Here is a 20,771-nt window from a genome sequence, read left to right on the forward strand (position 1 = left end):
TTCAGTTGCTGGGGTACAGAAACATTTATATATGACGAACTTTGAAGACATGAACTGATATTTTAATTTGAAGAAAACAACACTTTGCAACATGTCGAATGTATTACTCAAAAACCTTCTTTTTATTTAAGTAGAAAAAGTTACTTGAATACTATTATAAATTGATTGATTGATTGTATTTTGCTTAACGTCTCACTCGAGAATTGTTCACTCATATGAAGACGTCTGTTATAAATTGAAATACGAACAGAGTCACCTGCAAGGTGAAGATAACGAACAATGATCAATCAATATGATAAAAAACGCGTTTATTTTGATTGATGAGCATGCCTTGAGGAATTTCAATATTACATTTGTTACCATCATAAGTGGCTACTTCTGTCTTCTCTGAGACAGCGGCCACTACGCGGCATCGAATAAATTCACATTTACGAGGTAGGCAAATATCAGATGGGGGGATTTTAATGTAAATAACTTGGTGACAATTGCACCTTTTTATCATATGTTGTACTATGGATATAGTTATGTTTTCCAATATGAAATCCTCAGCCACACAGTAGCAAATAAATTTACATGAATCTCTGTGTATAATCATGTACTATTCACAAACAGACACAGACTCACCCCTACGTGAAAAATATAACGCAGTATTCGTGTTGCTTTGTTTTGATTATATCATTTATCATTAATGTATTTATTAAGATAATTGATGGCGAGGAAGACGAATAGTTTAAAGTAGCATCGGGGGGGGGGGGGGGTAAACGGCAACACGAATTACACAATGTATTTCGTGGTAAGCTTGAGTATATTTATATGAAATATATATATATATATATATATATATATATATATATATATATATATATATGCAACAACATTCTAGCATCATAAAGAGAGAATATGTGTACATTCCTTATTCGGTCATGTGTCAGCTAGTGTTTATATAGATACCCTAGTGAAATCCATGTATTTCAACACTCGGACACACAAGCCGACAGGACACATTACAAACAAAAAGAAACACGGAGACCGAAATTTATTAGATTTCAAAATGAATGTAAATATTTCTTTCTGTGTTCTGCAAGTGAATTCAATGATTTGTCAAACATTTTCGAAGAGTAAAGTTTTTGCTTGGATCTATGCAATTTGTTCCTTCTAGAATGTCAAGATTCATGAGATTGAGCAGTGTTCGTTATCTTCACCTTTCATATAAAAATGAAACAGGAAGACACACTTTTGCTATAGAAATGTTCACTTTCCAATACATAAAAGGACACTTAACTAGACTGAATGAGACTTAACGTTTAACATTCCTAAAATGATAATAAAAGAATAAGGGGGTCATGTCCATTCAGGCTGGCCAGGTTACAGGTATTGTTTGCAGAGAAGCTATTCCGCTTCGAAGAGACAGTTCCTTGCAAAACTCGAGTGTTTCAAAACCTGGATACACGGACTTGCAGAAAATATTACGCAACCATAAAAACCACACTACTACATGTATAATGTTACGAGATGAATATACCCAAGGATGAAACATTTAACATTTTATTAAATTACATTTACCATTGAAACGTACCAAAGCCGGAAAGGCCTCTTTTTTAAAAAGTAAACAAAAGCTTAACTCATTATAACTAATTAGTATCAGTGTCACTCTAATCAAAATTAGATCCTTGGGTAGCGATCCACGTGAGCGGATCAAAGGATTTGATTTTAGATATAAATTTATTTTGATATATCGTTTTAACGAGTACATTATCTCATTAAAAAGAGTTAGTATCTCATTACAACGAGTTAATTATATCGTTATAATGGGTTCATTACTTCGTTTTAACGAGTTAGTTATCTCGTTATAATGAGTTAGCATCTCGTTATAACGAGTTAGCATTTACGGAAACGTGTTGTAAGACGTTCTCTTATTCCCGAAATCTACGATTTAGTGTTAAAGCAAGTCGTAGAAATGATGCAATTACATAAGGAATGACTTTAATTCTGGGGCATATTGTACAAGTATAAACTTGATTGGGTCCGTTTGCGCTTTATAATCCGGGAAGCGAATCCTAATCAAAGTACTTAAAGTACTGATGGGAGTTGATTTTATGTAGATTTGCACCAGATACTACGGCGATTGAGAATTACTCAAAAGAAAAAATACAGAAGTATACTCAAAATTCAAAAACTTACGTATAAACGTATGTTGTGTCTGTATAAGAATCAACGCGCAATTATTCATGTCTACACACGTATGAAAAGTGAAAACAGTGATCAATCTCATAACTCCTATATAGACACTGGTAAGTCTACACATTGTCTGGATTGTATTTTACTATTCCAACATATCACATACGGTACTCTTAAAATTGATCATTATTGTTAAAATATGTCACTGCAATAATACTCTAGCACAAGAACATGTTTGAAAAAATCCACACATAACTTAATAATTCTTGAGTTTAAGCTATTTTTTTTAAAAAAAATTTCTACAACTCTTCTTACAGATTGACATGAGTTACACAACTAAACAATTTTTCATAGCTTAAAGTGCAAGAACTTAGGCAATTACTTATCCTTTATCTTTAAAATTGTTTATAATCTCGAAGTACATAACTTCGTAAGCATCAATAAATGACAGTAAAATAGCTACAATTTATTCAAGCTACGAAAAAAGCCACGTGGTCTTAATTTTGCACATATGGAAATCTGAAGATGACACACAGTGATCAATTTCAATCTCCTAAAAGGAATAAAAAATTAAGAGTTGGGCAAACACGGAATCCTGTACATATCAGAGGTTGGATCAGGCGTCTAGGAGGAGTAAGCATCCCTGTCGACCGATCACACCCGCCATGAGCCTTACATATTGATCAGTTTAAACGCACAGTGCTTGTGTACAGGCATTCAGGTCCCATTCCCCTCCTTGTATTTTGAATGGAATATGCATATTCTTGAATAGAAAATTAAACTTGAGTATTTTTATTTAAATGGAATACACAAATCTCGCATAGAAATCGTTTTCTAAATGTCATATCATCGATCATAAGAGATGAATGTAAGATGTATATGGTATATGGTACCGATTTTTATGTACCAGATGCGCAATCAGAAATAACAATAAACTTGTAAGAACTAAAAAGAAAAATCAGAGTGCCAAAGACTGGAGTCAAATTGGTAGTTATGCATAAGGGAGATAAACCTAATTTTGAAATGAATTTCTAAATTTCATCACAGCAATTAAATTTACATCCGGATAATAATTTGTGAACAAATCTGCATTTCGCTGATAAATCTTATTGAAAGAGCAACTATCAACGGAAAAGAACGGCCATTCTAAATCTACTGATGATTCATGGATTTTGGTGCGCAATAATTTCTTCACGCTGTTCAACTGCATCGTTTTAACCTCATCACCTACAAAGAACGGAGGGTGTGATGTTGACACATTTCTGTCGCGGTCCACTATTTTTAGAACGAAAAAAAAAAAGATACGAGGTTTCTGATTACCATTAGCTGGATGAAAAGCTAACAGAATACCGATTATAGTAAAAAAAGACGCTAATTTCTTGTGTAAAAACGGCCGGGTAGGTTGGGCCTATAGCATGTAGAATAGGGGGGATTCTCTTTGGTGTCCTGAGTTTCAGAATATACCAAGGAAAACAAAAATGGTCATTTAGATTTGGATATTAAAAAAATTAAATTTCAAATGTCTGGAAAAATTATTGAAAAGATATCCAAATATCTTACCATTGAGCGTTCGTCTCTTAACCAGGCGATCATGAGTTCGAGTCTCGCTCTTGCAACGTCCGCGTCAATTCTGAGACGTGAATTAAAATAGGTAGTGACTGCTCCTTCGCCATACGCTCTGCATTTAGAAGTGAGAATCACGGGTCTTTCGGATATGACCTTAAAAACATAAATCCCGTGTCGCAGCAGGCGTTGGCACGATAAATATCCTCACTGCTACGGCTCTGAGCGGCTAGCATAGGTTTAAATTTGTTGACATCACCTAAAGCTGGTGACGTTTTAATATGAGTAAACAATTCTCGACGGGACGTAAAAAAATCAATCTTATCATTGTAGACACTGACTTCATTATCATTTGGAGCATAATGGTGTTGACAAAATGTATTTCAAGGTTAGATCAAAACAGAACAATGTTTGATTATGATCTAAAAGGATATGGGGGTTGGAAGAGGGCAGTTGCTTTTAATAAGTATGTAAAGTGAAGATAACGAACAGTGATCAATCTCAGGAATCCTATAAGCAATACAAAATAGATAGTTGGGCAAACACGGACCCCTGGACACACCAGAGGTGGGATCAGGTGCCTAGGAGGAGTAAGGAGTATAATTATTATGCGCACTGTACACAAGAAACATGCATGTGTGCGATGCATGCAGAAGTCGTACGTGATGACAAGATATCTAATTGTTTTATAACTTAAAGTTTTGATTGTTTTTGTCAATTACTCAAAGAAAAAATAGTATACTATTTCATTTTTATGATAGAATTTGGATCTGAACACATGGAAGGGGCTTAATGAAATATTTTGTGTATATCGTGTCAAACCTTTTCAAAAACGAATGTTATGCGGGACATTGCCAATTTTACGTTCATGGTTCTTTCGGATTCCTATGAAAGCGTGGAATGCTCTGGATGTTTTAATCATATTTGTGCATATGTAAGTCTTTCCACAACCAGCTTGGCCAGTTATAGTGAAAATATGGTATCTTTGGCCAGGTTCAACGCCTTTAGATGGTCTTCGTCCATGTTTATGATTAAAACTATTTTCTTACCTTTTTTTCGTGAAGCTAATTGTTGATGGTATTTTCATGAAAGACTTCTTCTCGGGATAGTTGGCTGCGACATATATTTTCATCCATTTAATGCGTGGAATTATTTAATTTTGTATTTCAAAATGTGATAAAGTAATAGCTTTATATCAAAACTATTATTTTAGCACCTGATACATACAGGTATGAAGTTTTTTCCATACCATTCAACATGATGAACAAAATATCAAAAATTCAGTTTTTATTTTTTTATTATTTTTAATTGAGCAATATTTAGCAATTTTAAGAAAAAAAATTGGTTCAATTTTGTGTATCTATAAATAACGAAGATTACGTGAATCGACAGAGAAGGGCATATATAATGCTAGTGTGATTAATTCTACACAATGATTGACGTAAAAGTCTAATTAAATATTAATCAATCAAATATCATGGAAAGGTATTTTAACATTATTTAATTTAAAGGCAATAAAAACATTTAATCTTATGTTTTTAGCAAAGGAAAATTAAATTGACATTTTATTCATTATATGTACCTATTTTTTAATTTCTATTGTTACAAACGAGGTACACGTGCTCTATCTGTCAATAAGCTGACTCTTGATTGGTCGCGGCCCATGGAGAAATGTGTAATATAAATGTGTATTAGAAAGACGTGAAATCTTATCATAATAATATTATTATTTGAATTAATTTACAACTGAAAGTTTGGAAAAGCTTGAACTCCGTGACTGTTTTTTGTTTCCATACTGAAATGATTAAATTGGGTTTACTGTCGAGTTCAGAAGTTTTATCATTCAAGTGGACAATGAATGCATCCACTCTAACATTGAATGGATGGCGATTCACGATATTCTCGGTTCACTTCAGCTTGACGCTGTAACAAATTACTTGACTTTGCCGATCGTTTGATTTCCCGATTGTGGACACGTGGGCAAATGTATATTTATATTTGAATTTGAAAGGTCCAAGCAACTGTTATAGATTACACAGAAACCACAATTTCAAAGACACCGACTTCTTTTCTAGGCCCACACTTTCAGTCCGCAGGGCACCGTGTTTTTGACCTGTACTGTATGTTATGATCGGTGATATTCTGTCTGGGTGTAGGAGTTTTTTAATAGTGTGAAATATCGCGGGCACCTGTAAGGTACGAAATCGAAACGAAACGAAACCTACCGAAACGAAACGAAACAGATTGTATACTCTTTTAATCATAATAATTAAAAATGGTATATTAGGCCCCTGAGAAAGTTACACATATAAATAAGATTTGCCTCCCCTTTCAGGTAGGCTTTTGACTTGAGTGATACAAAATGTAAAAGTTGGAAAGGGGGGGGGTGAGTAAGCACAAAGTACATAGTCAGCTTGTTCTGGGTATAGTCAGTTTTTAAATCGAGGTAAGCTACTGACAAACAAGTTGATGGTACAGGGATTTCAACAGTCTCGATTGAAGTCAGGATTTCGCAAATTCTATGGTCGTTATAACGATCTAGTTCGTCAATACAACCTCGCATTGGGTCAAATGCTGTCTGACGTGATTCATACCGATTGTTAAGCCGTTCTTGGCACACTGATTTTGACTGCGGATAACTCCGTTTACCTGATCAGGATATGGGGCTCACAGCGGGTGTGACCGGTCAACAGGGGATGCTTACTCCTCTTAGGCACCTGATCCCATCTCTGGTGTGTCCAGGGTTTCGTGTTTGCCCAACTATCTATTTTGTATTTCTTGTAGGAGTTATGAGATTGATCACTGCTCGTTATCTTCACCTTGCATCCGAAGTTGATTAAATACCACGTGCAATTAGTTTCGGATCCATCAATTTACATACTCAGTTGAACGATGGTAGAATAGTCAATTTTACAGAAAAATCTACTGATGGATGTGACCATTTTATTCCCTTTTCTTGGTTTATTTTGAAATATGAACTGAAAAAGCGAAGATACCGAACGGTGATAAAGCTCGTAAATCCTACAAAGAGTACAACATTAAGGAATACAAAGACTCATGGACACAACAGAGGCGTGATCTGGTGTTTAAATGGAGTAAGCATATGTTGTTGACCGGTGACACCTGCCGACAGCCCTATAGTTTGAACAAGTGAATGAAGGACTCCGTAGTTAAAATCAACGTGTAAAGAACGGTCCAACAATTAACGTTAACATGTTTGACCCAATGGCAGGTTGTATTGCTAAAGCAGATCTTTATTACGACCATAGAATTTGCGAAATACTGTCCTTATACGACACTGTGGACATCTCGGTAACATCAACCTATTTGTCAATAGCCTGTCTTTCTTTAAAAATCATCCTGCAGATATGATGTTTTTGCAAGATGAGAAAGATAAAACAGCGAGATAAAGATTGAAAAAAAATGAGAAATTTATGTCACCCAATTTCTCAAAGTTTAGTTGTTAGTTTGTAGTTGACGTCTATGTTCAGTAAAACATCTAACTATGAAGTAAATGTGGAAGACTGTGGTGCCCTTTCGTTCGAATTCCAAGTATATTCATGCATCGATGTAATACGTGAATGAAAAAAAGAAGGTATCTGATGTATCCAATTGTCACGATTTGTTTTCATCTACCAGGTTTTTGAATATGTAAATAAATATGATTTTCTTGATTCATTTTCAGTGTTATTGTTTAGAACTGATAATCTTAGTTGATACGGTTCATTCATATTCTCCATTCGAAAATGAAAGCTCCCTTAATCAAGAGGGGAAAGTCAAGTATTTCTCAACATTTAATCTCCCAAGGCTTATTAGAGTTTGTGATGTCCAAGTATGAAGCGTTTTGTGTTTTTCTGATTTTAGTCTCAAGAATTGATTCACAAGAAGGAGACACAACGAATCTAACGTTTGCAGCTGATTTCATCCCAAACAGCGGAGAATACGATATATATCATTTCTATGATGGCACGAGCAATAGAATAATACGAGTGACAAGCAACAATGAATCCTCTATGAATTATTCAAAATACGCTTACCACACCAGACCCAACACATCCACCAACATAACATTTGAGGTGAAAAACATAACGTTAATGGATGCTGGATATTACGGGTTTCGGACTACAGGGATTGCTGACAGAAGTGGGCAGGGCGTAGTTCTTGTGGTGAAAGGTAAGACCGTCAAGCTGGTATTTATATTTCAGTTAAAGATGACATACATGGCATTGATAACTGTTCTTGTATGTGTGACGTAATAGTTAATCAAGGAGTTTCCCCCACGTAATACGATGTTTTTTGTTGTTGTTGAAACTATACTCGTATACCAAAGTGAAAACAACAAAGAGAGTGTTTCTAAAATTGTGAATGTCTATCCTTCCGTCAAGAGGCTAGTTGATTGTTACATAGTCGATTGCTCTCTAGCCTGTTTTATATCAATTATGAACCCATTCGTTGCACATTGATATTGAATACAGATTACTCCACTCAACTGATTAGGATATATAGTTCACGATTGGTGTAGCCGATTAACAAGAGATGCTTACTCTTTCTAGGCACCTGATCCCACCTTTGATATTTCCAGGGGTTCGTGGTTGCACTACTCTTAATTTCTAATGTTTGTTGGATTTACAAATTTTCTCGTATTACTGTAATCCGCATTCCAAATAGATATGTAAAGAACGGCTGAGCAATTAGTATGAAACACGTCAGACAGCATATGACCCAATAGCATGTATTTCTAAATTAGATCGTTATAACGACCATAGTAGGAAAACCAAGAATCACAAAATCCAATGAATTATTTTGTTTAATTGATATTATGACACAGATCAAATATATATTGCACTAGTAATTGAATACCGCCTCGGTAGAGCGTTCACCCCGGATGTGGAAGGCCAGAGTTCTGCTTACCATCAGGTGTGAATATCATGGGTCCTCGAAAATGACCATAAAAACGGATGTCCCGTGCCACAGTAGGTGTGGCACGATGAAGAACCCTCTTTAGCCGTAAATGCCGAGCAAAGGCCTAAATTTCGCAGACCATCACCGGCAAGTGTGACGTTTCCATATGAGTGAACAATTCTCGAGAGGGACGTTAAACAATATACAATCAATCAATCAATCGTCTCATTATCGAAACTGTCATAAAAGGGATATATCGATCCGAAATAATATTGATTTTAATTCTCAAATCCATCTTCACAATGCATTTCTATTCCAACTGAAAGGAAACTCTGAATACCAGGTGTTAATTTGCAAATGCTTATTTTATTATGTAAATATTGGTTGCTGCCTAAAGTTTGGGTGTAAGAACATTTCGTATTTTCAACAATTGGATATCAACAAGCAGCCAGAATAGTTTAGTTATAGTGATAACGAACACATAAATTATGATATGATAGGCAACGAATTTTACTAACGATATTGGGTTATATATTTCCATGTAAGCAAACATAATACACGAACATTGGTTATATGACAAAACATATGAGCTTTATAACACACAGGTAACAGAACAAGTGACATTCAGATTCTGGTTGAATATTGCAAATACCTTAGACTAAATACTAAAAATTTAAAGTTTCCAGATCAATTCGTTAGCATGCCCCTTTAAAGATGCATGGACACGATTGAGCTTAAAATTTTATTTTTTCCATTTTTATTGTTTCAATACTTATGAAAAGTTTTTCTAATGGTCAACTAAAATTTGAATATTAGTTTTTGAGTTACAAGTGAGATACATGAATCACAACTATTTGCTATTTAAATAAGGCTCGTACCATGTTTTGTTTACAAATAGATTGCTTGATAGAAAATAAAATATTTGAAACAAAATTACATGTTCTAAAACTAGAAACTATTTAATTGTGTTCAGAATTAACTTGCAAATTGAAAAATCTGCTTTAAACGAACTTTTATAAGTATAATTATATTATGTAAACAAAATCAGGGCACGAGCATTGTTTACACAAAAAAGAATTGTGAGCTCTCAATTTCCCATATACCTAGACAGCTGGCATTCAATTTTTTGTGGATCATTAAAAATACCTTACTTAAGCATTCTAAACAATAAAAATGGAAAAGTAGAAGTTGTAAATGTTCACATCAAATCGTGTCCATGCCCCTTTAAAGGTGTTTTGTGTAATGTATACATGTTTTGTTCATGGTATACAACAACACGGTTCTGTAGTAGTTACCCCATATGATATTGTTGGTTTTGTACAGATAACCCACACTTTCAACAAAAGAAAGCACGCAAAACTATGGTACAAGAATGATTAAAATCTCAAGTGAAAACTAACGTATGATATGACCTTCACTCAGTTTAAAATTAATAAACACCAAACACCCAAAACGAAACATCGCCACGTTTTGATGCAGCAAAATAAAACTATATATTTACTTTTCATTATATGTGGACGAGTTATTCTATTTCATTTGCAGGAAAACCAACAAAACCTGAGATAGCAGTAACCCTTAACTTAATCGAAAACAGTGACGTCATATTGACGTGCTCCAGTAATTCCACCTCACGTCCGTCGTATTACAGGAAAACCGTATCCTTAAACTATATCTGGTACAGGAACAACACCGTCATCGATTCAGAGACCAGAATGACGCTCAGATTACCCAGGATTTCTAGAGACTTAAGATTTAACAAGTATTCATGTCAGTCGAAAGAAACTATTATGTCCGTAAAAAGTGAGGAAATTCAGATCAATGTTTTGTGTAAGTATTATAAACTCTTTACTCCTCCTAGGTACCTGAACATACCTCTGGTGTGTTCAGGGGTCCGTGTTTGCCCAACTATCTATTTTGTATTGGTTATAGGATTTGTGAGATTGATCATGGTTCGCTATCTTCAGCTTTCATTGTGCTGAGAAGAATTTCAAAATATTTTTTTTTAAAATTCACAAACTAATGAATATAGATATTGGCTCTGCATGTTCTGATTGGAAATATTTGGTTTTTTGTCTAGTTTTTGGGAGGGGTCAGCTTTTTTTATTGTTTATTATTTATCCAAACCCTATATGTGCTAATGTATGATTGATCACTGTTCGTTATCTTCACCTTGCATGCTAATGTGAGACTTCGTATCAGTTATGTCTGTACACTTAAGACGTTGTTATCATTGTCATTACAGACGGTCCCAGCAGTGTCACGATTACCCCTCAGCTTCCGGTAAATAAGACAGTGTCTGTGGAAGATGGGGCGTACATAAGACCGTATAACTGTTCCGCTGACTGTAACCCGCCCTGTATCATTAAGTGGAGGTACAAACTTTCCAATGGAACGTCCAAAGAAGCAGAATCAAACGGATCATCATTGTTACGGCAACGAGTGTTTAAGGACCAAGACAAATCCTCGTTCCGTTGTGTGGCAAAGTCAGCTTCCGGCAAGAGATCGCATGAAGACATAAAACTTTACATAATATGTAAGATGTTCATTATATCAAACCATCCGTATATTTTCAATTATTTTAATAGCGTTTTCTCACTTGTGCCCTTAGAAGTTATCTTCTAAAGGGAGACAACTGCGTTGTATCCCAACACATGTGGCAGACATCACAAATTGTATCCTTTCACGTGACCAACCTTTGACCAACAAAATTAACTGTGTTACTTCGAAGGATAATAATACAACATTTAACTAAAGACTGTTATCAGTTTATGAAATAGAGATATAAACAATTCGGTTGAATAAGAATGTTTTGCAATTAAAACGAACCATAGATTTACGATAGCAATGAAACAGATTTATATATATATATATATATATATATATATATATATATATATATATATATATATATATATAATGAATCAATGAAATTCCTTTTTAAAGTAGAAATGTGATATTTTTCTGACAAGAATTGCCCTGGGTAAGAACTTTGGAAATGATGGAACTAGCATTTTAATGGCAATTTTGTTTCTTGGTTCAATTTTAAATCTAGATTTGTCAAAGCCAACGATGATGATAAATGGGACAACAGAAGAAAACGTGGACGTCCGTGAGGGGGATTTAGTAAATATTTCATGTTCAGTGGACGGAAACCCTAACCCTACCCTCAACATCAGCAGAAATGCTCAGGAACAAAATCTAAAAACCAGAGCTGCTAAATCAATAGAAGGATTTAAGCGGAGAGTCCAGTGTGATGATACGGATACCTATACATGTACAGCGAGCTCACCAGGGTTTGCTGACAACCATACGGATGTTACGTTAAATGTTCTTTGTAAGATATTTTGTATTCACATATCTATTATTTGTTATTCAACTTTCTACTCATATGTCTGGGGGGTGGGGGGAGAAGATCGGTCATTGACCTTGTGACTAGCGATAATTGAAAACTATTTATATTTTCTTTGGAAAAGAAGCTCGGTCATTGTCCTAGTGACTAGCGAGAATTAAAAACTGCCTTTAGATTTTTTGTCACTTGCATGTTACGTTAAATGTTCCTTGTAAGTTATCTTTGAATTGAACTTTCTACACGTATTTTCTTTGGAAAAGAAGGCAGGCCATTGTCCTAGCGATTAGCGAGAGTTAACAATTGCCTTACGAGTTTTCGTTGTCTGTCTGCTTGTATGATTCTTGACACATGATTGGCCTTTATAAATCCATGTTACATTCTAATTAAATTCGATATTGTTACAGTAAAGTCACAATTGTATTTGTTTGATTGCATCAAAACCTTAAACGACGTAAGGGGATTAGAGATAGAATAGACTTCCACACAACGTATTCCTTCTTTTAAATTCCAGCTTCCCCGTCTAGGTTGTTGTTTGTATCCAATAGTCGACATCATTTGACATTTTTGCCTTTCATTTAGGTAAGACAAGGATAGACACTGCAGGCGGGTTTAAAACTAACTATGGCTCTGGAAGTGGAAGTGGTGTGACAGTCATTGTTAAGGCACCAATCATCTCTAATCCCAAACCTACATCAAATTTGATTTCCTGGTCAGGACCAATGACAGCTAATATACAAAATCAAATCACAGAAAGAGATGTCATTTATAAGCAGTGGATCACCAGCACCATTCCTGTCATCGACCAGATATATTTTGGAAACTACACCATGACTTACAACGGAGAAATCATCTTCACCATTACAATAAAAGCTGAAGGTTTTCTTATAAACTTCTTGATTTAGCATGATAATCGCATGAAATATCATTGTATATTTTCATACGTAAGTTACCTGTCATTCTCCATTCGGTATGGACATTGAAATATTAGTCTCACAGTACTTTTTACTTGAACAGCACATTTAAGACGAATGACGGTTGCTTTTCTTCTTGTTGACTATTATTACATACGCAATACTTGTGAATTATGTTTTCGTTGGATTGTAACATAGGGACCACAGCCTCCATACAGTAAAACTCAATTATAGGGAAGTGCTACGGACGGACAATTTCGATTTGTTAAAAACAGAATTTAATGCATCCAAAACGTTCATTTGCTTTAAATGTAAAGGGAAAATCAATGCTCGCTGTACGCTTGAACTCATTACAATCAACATATACATTTTCACTATAGCCGTGCTTTACTGTATTTGAAATTATATAAGGATGACTAAGACTTCTGCATGCTTCAAATGTGAAGCGTGATCTACTTCATATGACTTTGTACCAGTCAATACCAATGCGTTCATGACTCTGGATTGTTTCCTACCAATCATATTCAATGCTTTCACAACCTATCTGTATACCTAAACCACCGTTGAACTTCATTGGCTATTCCTACAAAAGTGGGTACATCAACCTGACCTGGATATCAGACTTCAATGGTGGACCAGAACAATTCTTTATTTTATCACGGAAGGATGGACCTGTATGGGTAGAGGTTGCCAATATCACAGATCCTGGGGAAGGAAATATGGGATATTATGACCCAGGTCTTTTAAAACCAGGTCGCGAATATTGGTACCGTATGGAGAGTTGCAATATAATTAACTGTTCCTTTCCTCCTGAAGAAGTAAATTTCACAGTGCCAGGTACATTTCCCATTAATTCTTTATCACGGTCTTGTTTAGTTTAGTCTCCGGATCCCCCTCTAACTGTTCGTAATTTTCACCTTATGATTTTTGTTATGTATATATTGATTTCTTTTACCTTTTGCCATGAATACAGCTTAATCGTTCATGGTATGAAAACTGTAATTAAGGCACGGTGTTCTAAAGCTAAGTCAGTGTTCAAGAACTGTAATTAATGATAGGAAATAAATGGGTATTTCTAGTACATTGGACGTATGGTCGTTATAACGATTTAGTTTGTCAATACAACCTTGCATTGGGTCAAATGCTGTCTGACGTGTTTCATACCGATTGTTAAGCCGTTGTTGGCACACTGGTTTTGTCTGCCGTTGACTCCGTTTGCCTGGTCGGGATGTGGGGCTCACGGCAGGTTTAACCGGTCAACAGGGGATGCTTACTCCTCCTTGGCTCCTGACCCCATCTCTGGTGTGTCAAGGGGTCCGTGTTTGCCCAACTATCTATTTTGTATTGCGTATAGGAGTTACGAAATTGATCACTGTTCGTTATCTTCACCTTGCACGTATCCATATTGAAAGACAAATTCTTAAGGGGGACGTTAAGCAATATAAAATCAAGTACATTGGCTTCAAAGGTTTGCACAAAACTCATATTGGCACAGATCTATAAATTAAACATATTCTATTGTCAAGATATTGAAGACAAAAGATTGGACAGAAGTTCCTAGAACTTAGAACAACCTCTCATTTAATATACCTATAATATAAACCATGTTGATTTTACTCCCTTAAACTAAGCTAGATCGGTCACTTTCATTTCGAAATACACATGTAAGTGTCGTTGTAGACAGCAATGGTATATAAAATGTTATCTGATTATCAACTTTCACGATTCCTTGCGAATTCTTAGAATAAAATTTTATATTTAGCCCCGCCTACCCTGTCATCTAACTGCAGTGACACGGTTATTGTGATTGGTTTTTTTATTTAGCCCTGCCTACCTTGTCATTTAGCTCCAGTGACACGGTTATTGTGATTGGTTTTTATATTTAGCCCCGCCACCCCTGTCATCTAGCTCCAGCGACACGTGGATCGTAATTGTGATTGGTGCTTCTGCCTCTCTTGTTGTGGTCATCGTGGTTGTCGTGGTGTTGGTTTGCATTCTGAAGAAAAGCTCAAATAACCAGGGAAGACAGAGGGGAAGACTGTCGGACAGTGGTAAGTGTTCAAACGGCAAAATTAATACTTTAGTCAGCAGCTCATAATCAAGTGAAAGGTAAGACCAGTATAACAAAATCTATCTCATGTTACAAAACATCATAAGAAATTACAATTAGTCACACCATACGCTGCAATAATCACCATAATGACTTATATCCATATTAACTGTTATACTTGTTCATGTACCCGTTTTTGATATGTAAATTTCTGGAATGTTTGTCTCGACATTATGAAAACAAATAACATTAACGAAAGTCAAGAAAAAAAACAACATTATACGGTATTTCAAACTAACCATCACATTCGAACGTTTATTATGAACTTGTACTATATAATGGAGTCTGCACTTATATCAGTGAAGGTTGAGGAGAGTTTACAGCCTGATGTTGTACAGTACGCCGTTGTTGACAGAAGTCTTCAGATGAGGAACAGGACACGGACTGAAGAAGAGATAGATGATGCCACCAACAATACAAACGGTTCTCTATCAACATGAATCTATCTATCTATCAATATATTTCTCTATCAACATGAATCTATCTATCTATCAATCTATTTCTCTATCAACATGAATCTATCTAACTATCAATCTATTTCTCTATCCATCTAACCATGTCTTTCTTTATGTTAATTTTGCAGTTTATTTTGAAACTATGTAATCATGAAACACGCAGTAATCCGTAGCCGAAATCAGTGTGCCAAGAATGGCAATCGGTATGAAACACTTAAGACAGCATTTGACCCAATAATAAGTTGTATAGGCAAACTTGATCGTTATAACAACCATAGCATTTCCGAAATGAAAGGTGAAGATAACAAACAGTGATCAATCTCACAAATCCCTCAAGGAATACAAAATACATAGTTGGGCAGACACGGACCCCTGGACACACCAGAGGTGGGATAAAGTAAGCATCCCCTGTCGACCGGTCATATTGCTGATTTTAAACGAGAAAGTTAAAACTCTTGTAGCATCAAATTGTTTGTCAGTAATCTGCCTCAATTTAAAACTTTATAACAAACAACATAATATTAGCTTCTCTATCGTCAACTTCCGACAACTATGTATATTTCATTATCACCTGCTTTTGTAATTTATGCTTATCAACTGATTCGATTTGCAAGAGCTTTGCCTGATGAATTAGCTATTGAGAAATAAGTTGATGCCAAAGGGGTTTCAACAGTATCGTTTAAAGTCAGCATTCCGGAAATACATCGTCGTTGTAATGATCTACTTTGTACATAAAAGGTATCACTTACTGGAATGTTGCCTGGCTTGGTTCATGCCAATTATTAGCCTGTTCCTTACATACTGATTTTGACTACGGATAACTCCGTTTACTTAATCAAGGCACAGGGCTTTTTACCGCGGGTGTGACCGGTCAAAGGCGGATGCTTGCTCCTCCTAGGTACATGCTCCCACTCTGGTACGTCAGAGATAATAGTTAGCTTAAATAGGAATTCTGTATAGAATTGAAATTAAACAGTGTTTGTTATGTTCACATTTTCATTCACACTAAAGGCAAACCAATGAGATTGACTGTGTGATTATTTTCTACACGCATAATCAATTTGAGCTGTTGACATAGCGTACTTCCGCATCAAAGTACATTTCACACCAACGAATTCGAATTAATGCAAACAAATAAATGTTGAGCATGACAAAAATACATCTTCACTACAATGCATCTGCAATCGGTTAAGTACACCTTACACTGCAAATATGGATATGTATACCAGGTTCATTTCATCAGCAACTTCTCCTGAATATATGCAAGCAAAACTGTATTTCATAACTGTCATGCGCTTGTTAAGCGACAGGAGTGATTTGTAAAGACATATATAACTTCTCCATTGTGTGTCTGTTTAAAATGTTTACAAGGAACACATTACATTTCCATGATGATTTCCTACTTTACGTTTGTAGATGGAGAAGATGCTGTGAATACCGATACAAAAGTGTCAACAATGACCTCTAAGACGGGAAACAAGTCTAGGAAAAGGAAAAGCGGAAAGAAAACGCCGCAGAATGACGTGGAGACAGCAGTCGCGAATTGCGGAAACATGGAGTCCAGGACAGAAGTAAGCAGTTTATAGCAGTAGGGGGCGGGGTCGGATATCTCCATGTGCTTTATCAATATGCATGTAAATAATCCGAATACAATGGTAAACGGTTAACAAGGGGAGGACTAAAGCTTTCAGTACTTTATCTATATTGTGTATACATGTCTCAAACATAACGGTAAGTGTTCAATGACAGGATATTGAAGAACCTACTGTATTTTATGAATATGCATGCCCCGAAGAAAATGGGGAACTGTGAACGGGCGAAGGGGCTACAGCGTAATGTAATTTATGAATATTCATATTACTGAGACAGTGGACGCTGGCTTACATGGGCGGAATAATTAGATCTTTCTGTATTATTTTAGCACATTAAATACATTTATGAAATATGAATTTTTCGAGATTTATGCCAGGCCTCAAGATCATAAACTGAGAATAGACTTTAGTAAACATTTTGATTGCTTATATCTTAAGATTTATCTAATACAGATGAAAAAATGCTGTTTTATAAAAAAAAAAAACATAAAATCCAAATACATACTGAAAATTTTACATGTATGCGTTAATGAAAAGTATTTTAAAAGTTAGCTAGATTCAAATTTTAGACTTGAGTCTATTCTCAGTTTATGGTCTTAAGGTTAAGAAGGAATTGGAGTGCTGTATTGTAATCTATAAATCAGATTAAGGTATTTCCATCCTCCTGTGACGTCATAAGATTTTGCAAAGTCAATGATTTAATAAAATGTATGCATGACAGAAACATACATTTTGTTGGAGTCCTCTTCAATAACTATTGTAAAAAATCTTGTTAACCATTAAATATTTAAAAAGTTATATATAAATTACCAAGATCAGGTAAACGGAGTTATCCGTAGTCGAAATCAGTGTGCCAAGAACAGCCTAACAATCGGTATAAAACCAGGCAGACAGCATTTGACCTAATGATAGGTTGTACCTCATGATTGTTAACCCAACTTCCCGATACCCAAACAATCAAACCGTATCTTCTCATCTGGAACGAAATGAATTTCCTAAAACCAATGAGGAAGGATGTTTTAATTTCTGGGTGTAAAGTCTGAGTATATCTGTTAAAAAATCAGAAAATGCTTGTGATGTTCTCGGTTTTTATCTAAGATTAAGTATATGAACGGTGAAGATAAGGATCAGTAATCAAACTCATAGTTCCTATAAGTAAAACATGAAAGGTGAAGATAAGGATCAGTAATCAAACTCGTAACTCCTATATTAAGTAAAACATGAAAGATGAAGATAAGGATCAGTAATCAAACTCATAACCCTTATAAGTAAAACATGAAAGGTGAAGATAAGAATCAGTAATCAAACTCATAACCCCTATAAGTAAAACAAAATAAAAAGTAGGGCAAACAAGGACTCCTTGATGTACCAGAGGTGGGATCAGGTGTCTAGGAGGAGTAAGCATCCCTTGTAGACCGGTCAAGCCCGCCTTCGGCGCTATAACATGGCTTTCTGAACGTACCAGAGGTGGTATCGGGTGTCTAGGAGGGGTAAGCGTCCCCTGTTGACCGTGTAATGGTATGTAGAGGTATTTCGGCAGACAGCATCCACTTATCCATGCTATTAGCGACAAAGTAAAAATATACTGTAGATAGCGACATAGCAAAACCATTCTGTATACTTTTATAGTTTCGTGTAAACTTACCGAACCTTGTTCCGATACTTTACTGAATTTGTTTTTATTCGCGGGGTTGTCCTGTTGATGTGTTACTTTATTTTGTCATTTCCCACGTGACCGTTATCCGGAAGTGCAAATAAGGTGTTCGTGAAGAATATTTCATATAGATATCTGTAGATTTATGCCTCACCATTAAATCAAGCTATACATGATCAAAAATAGGAATTCTCCGAAATATTTATAGTAACTAGCTATACGTGATTTACATGAGATAAATCAAGCCTAATTCATTAATTTCACAAACTTTTCATTGTGCGAGTTTGCCTAGTTAATAACCGAAAGTGATACGTGATCCACTATATGTAAATTAAAATCGCTAATTAAGCTTCGGTTTTAATGAGGAAAATGATTAATTGAATGGAGATGTTGTACTTGTAGAACCAGGATGGTTTGGTTTACATCGATGTCGAGTTCGCAAACAAACCAGAGTGTTCGAACACGAAAGGAAAACCCATGGTACATGGAGAAGAAGATAGAACAGAGTACACGTTCGTGGATTTCTCAAAGAAAACGCCACCTATGAAAGAAGCACAAGATGACGAAAATACAGATTGAATATCTGGGTCGCTGGGGGAAATAACACCACAGTTTATCACATGCTTACTTCTTTATACAGTGGATATCACCCGTTATATCAATTTTGATCATTACACTATGCTTTCCTACGTCGTTTGTGACGTCACGAACACGTCAATTTTATGTAGTCAAACAAATGTCAATTTTACGTAGTTTGTTTACAAACTATCAGAGAACAAAGCACATTTTTTAGCTCACCTGAATCGAAGGTTCAAGTGAGCTTTTCTGATCACATTTTGTCCGTCGTCCGTCTGTCTGTCCGTCTGTCTGTCTATCCGTCTGTCCGTCTGTCTGTAAACTTTTCACATTTTCGACTTCTTCTCAAGAACCACTGGGCCAATTTCAACCAAACTTGGCCAAAAGCATCCTTGAGTAAAGGGCTTTCAAGTTTGTTTAAATGAAGGGCCATGTCCCTTTCAAAGAGGAGATAATCACAAAAATGCAAAAATAGGGTGGGGTCATTTAAAAATCTTCTTCTCAAGAACCACTGGGCCAGAAGAGCTTAAATTTACCTGAAAGTTTCCTGACATAATGCAGATTCAAGTTTGTTCAAATCATGGCCCCCAGGGGTAGGATGGGGCTACAAGGGGGATCAAAGTTTTACATACAAATATATAGGGAAAATCTTTAAAAATCTTCTTCTCAAGAACCACTGAGCAAGAAAAGCTGATTTTTACATGAAAACTTTCTGACATATTGCAAATTCAAGTTTGTTCAAATCATTGCCCCCGGGGGTTGGATGGGGCCACAATAGGGGATCAAAGTATTACATACAAATATATAGGAAAAATCTTTAGAAATCTTCTCAAGAACCACTGAGCCAGAAAAGCTGATTTTTACATGAAAACTTTCTGACATAATGCAGATTCAAGTTTGTTCAAATCATGGCCCCCGGGAGTAGGATGGGGCCACAAGGGGGATCAAAGTTTTACATACAAATATATAATTAAAATCTTCTTCTCAATAACCACTAAGTCAGAAAAGCTGATATTTACATGAAAACTTTCTGAGATAGTGAAGATTCAAGTTTGTTCAAATCATGGCCCTCGCGGGTAGGATGGGGCCACAAGGGGGGATCAAAGTTTTACATACAAATATATAGGGAAAAACTTTAAAAATCTTCTTCTCAAGAACAACTAAGCCAGGAAAGCTGAGATTTACATGGAATCTTCCTGACATAATGCAGATTCAAGTTTGTTCAAATCATGGGCCCCGGGGGTTGGATGGGGCCACAATAGATCAAAGTTTTACATAGAAATGTGTAGGAAAAATCTTTAGAAATCTTTTTCTCAAGAACCACCGAGCCAGAAAAGCTGATTTTTACATGAAAACTTTCTGACATAGTGCAGATTCAAGTTTGTTCAAATCATGGTCCCGGGGGTAGGATGGGGCCACAAGGGGGATCAACGTTTTACATACAAATAAATAGTTAAAATCTTCTTCTCAATAACCACTGA

At 35.7% G+C, this 20,771-nt stretch overlaps 1 protein-coding gene across 1 annotated transcript in view; it reads left to right on the forward strand.

Moving 5' to 3' along the window:
* The window catches only part of LOC125663395 (uncharacterized), an 85,393-nt gene that overhangs the window by 18,514 nt on the left and 46,108 nt on the right, over positions 1-20,771 (forward strand). Inside the window, exons 4-6 of the mRNA XM_056146543.1 lie at positions 7,606-7,914; positions 10,186-10,470; positions 10,886-11,176. Of these exons, the coding sequence (XP_056002518.1) occupies positions 7,606-7,914; positions 10,186-10,470; positions 10,886-11,176 (885 nt within the window). The remainder of the gene's footprint in view (positions 1-7,605; positions 7,915-10,185; positions 10,471-10,885; positions 11,177-20,771) is intronic.

The sequence above is a fragment of the Ostrea edulis genome, chromosome 8, assembly GCF_947568905.1.
Source record: "Ostrea edulis chromosome 8, xbOstEdul1.1, whole genome shotgun sequence".
Classification (NCBI taxonomy): domain Eukaryota; kingdom Metazoa; phylum Mollusca; class Bivalvia; order Ostreida; family Ostreidae; genus Ostrea; species Ostrea edulis.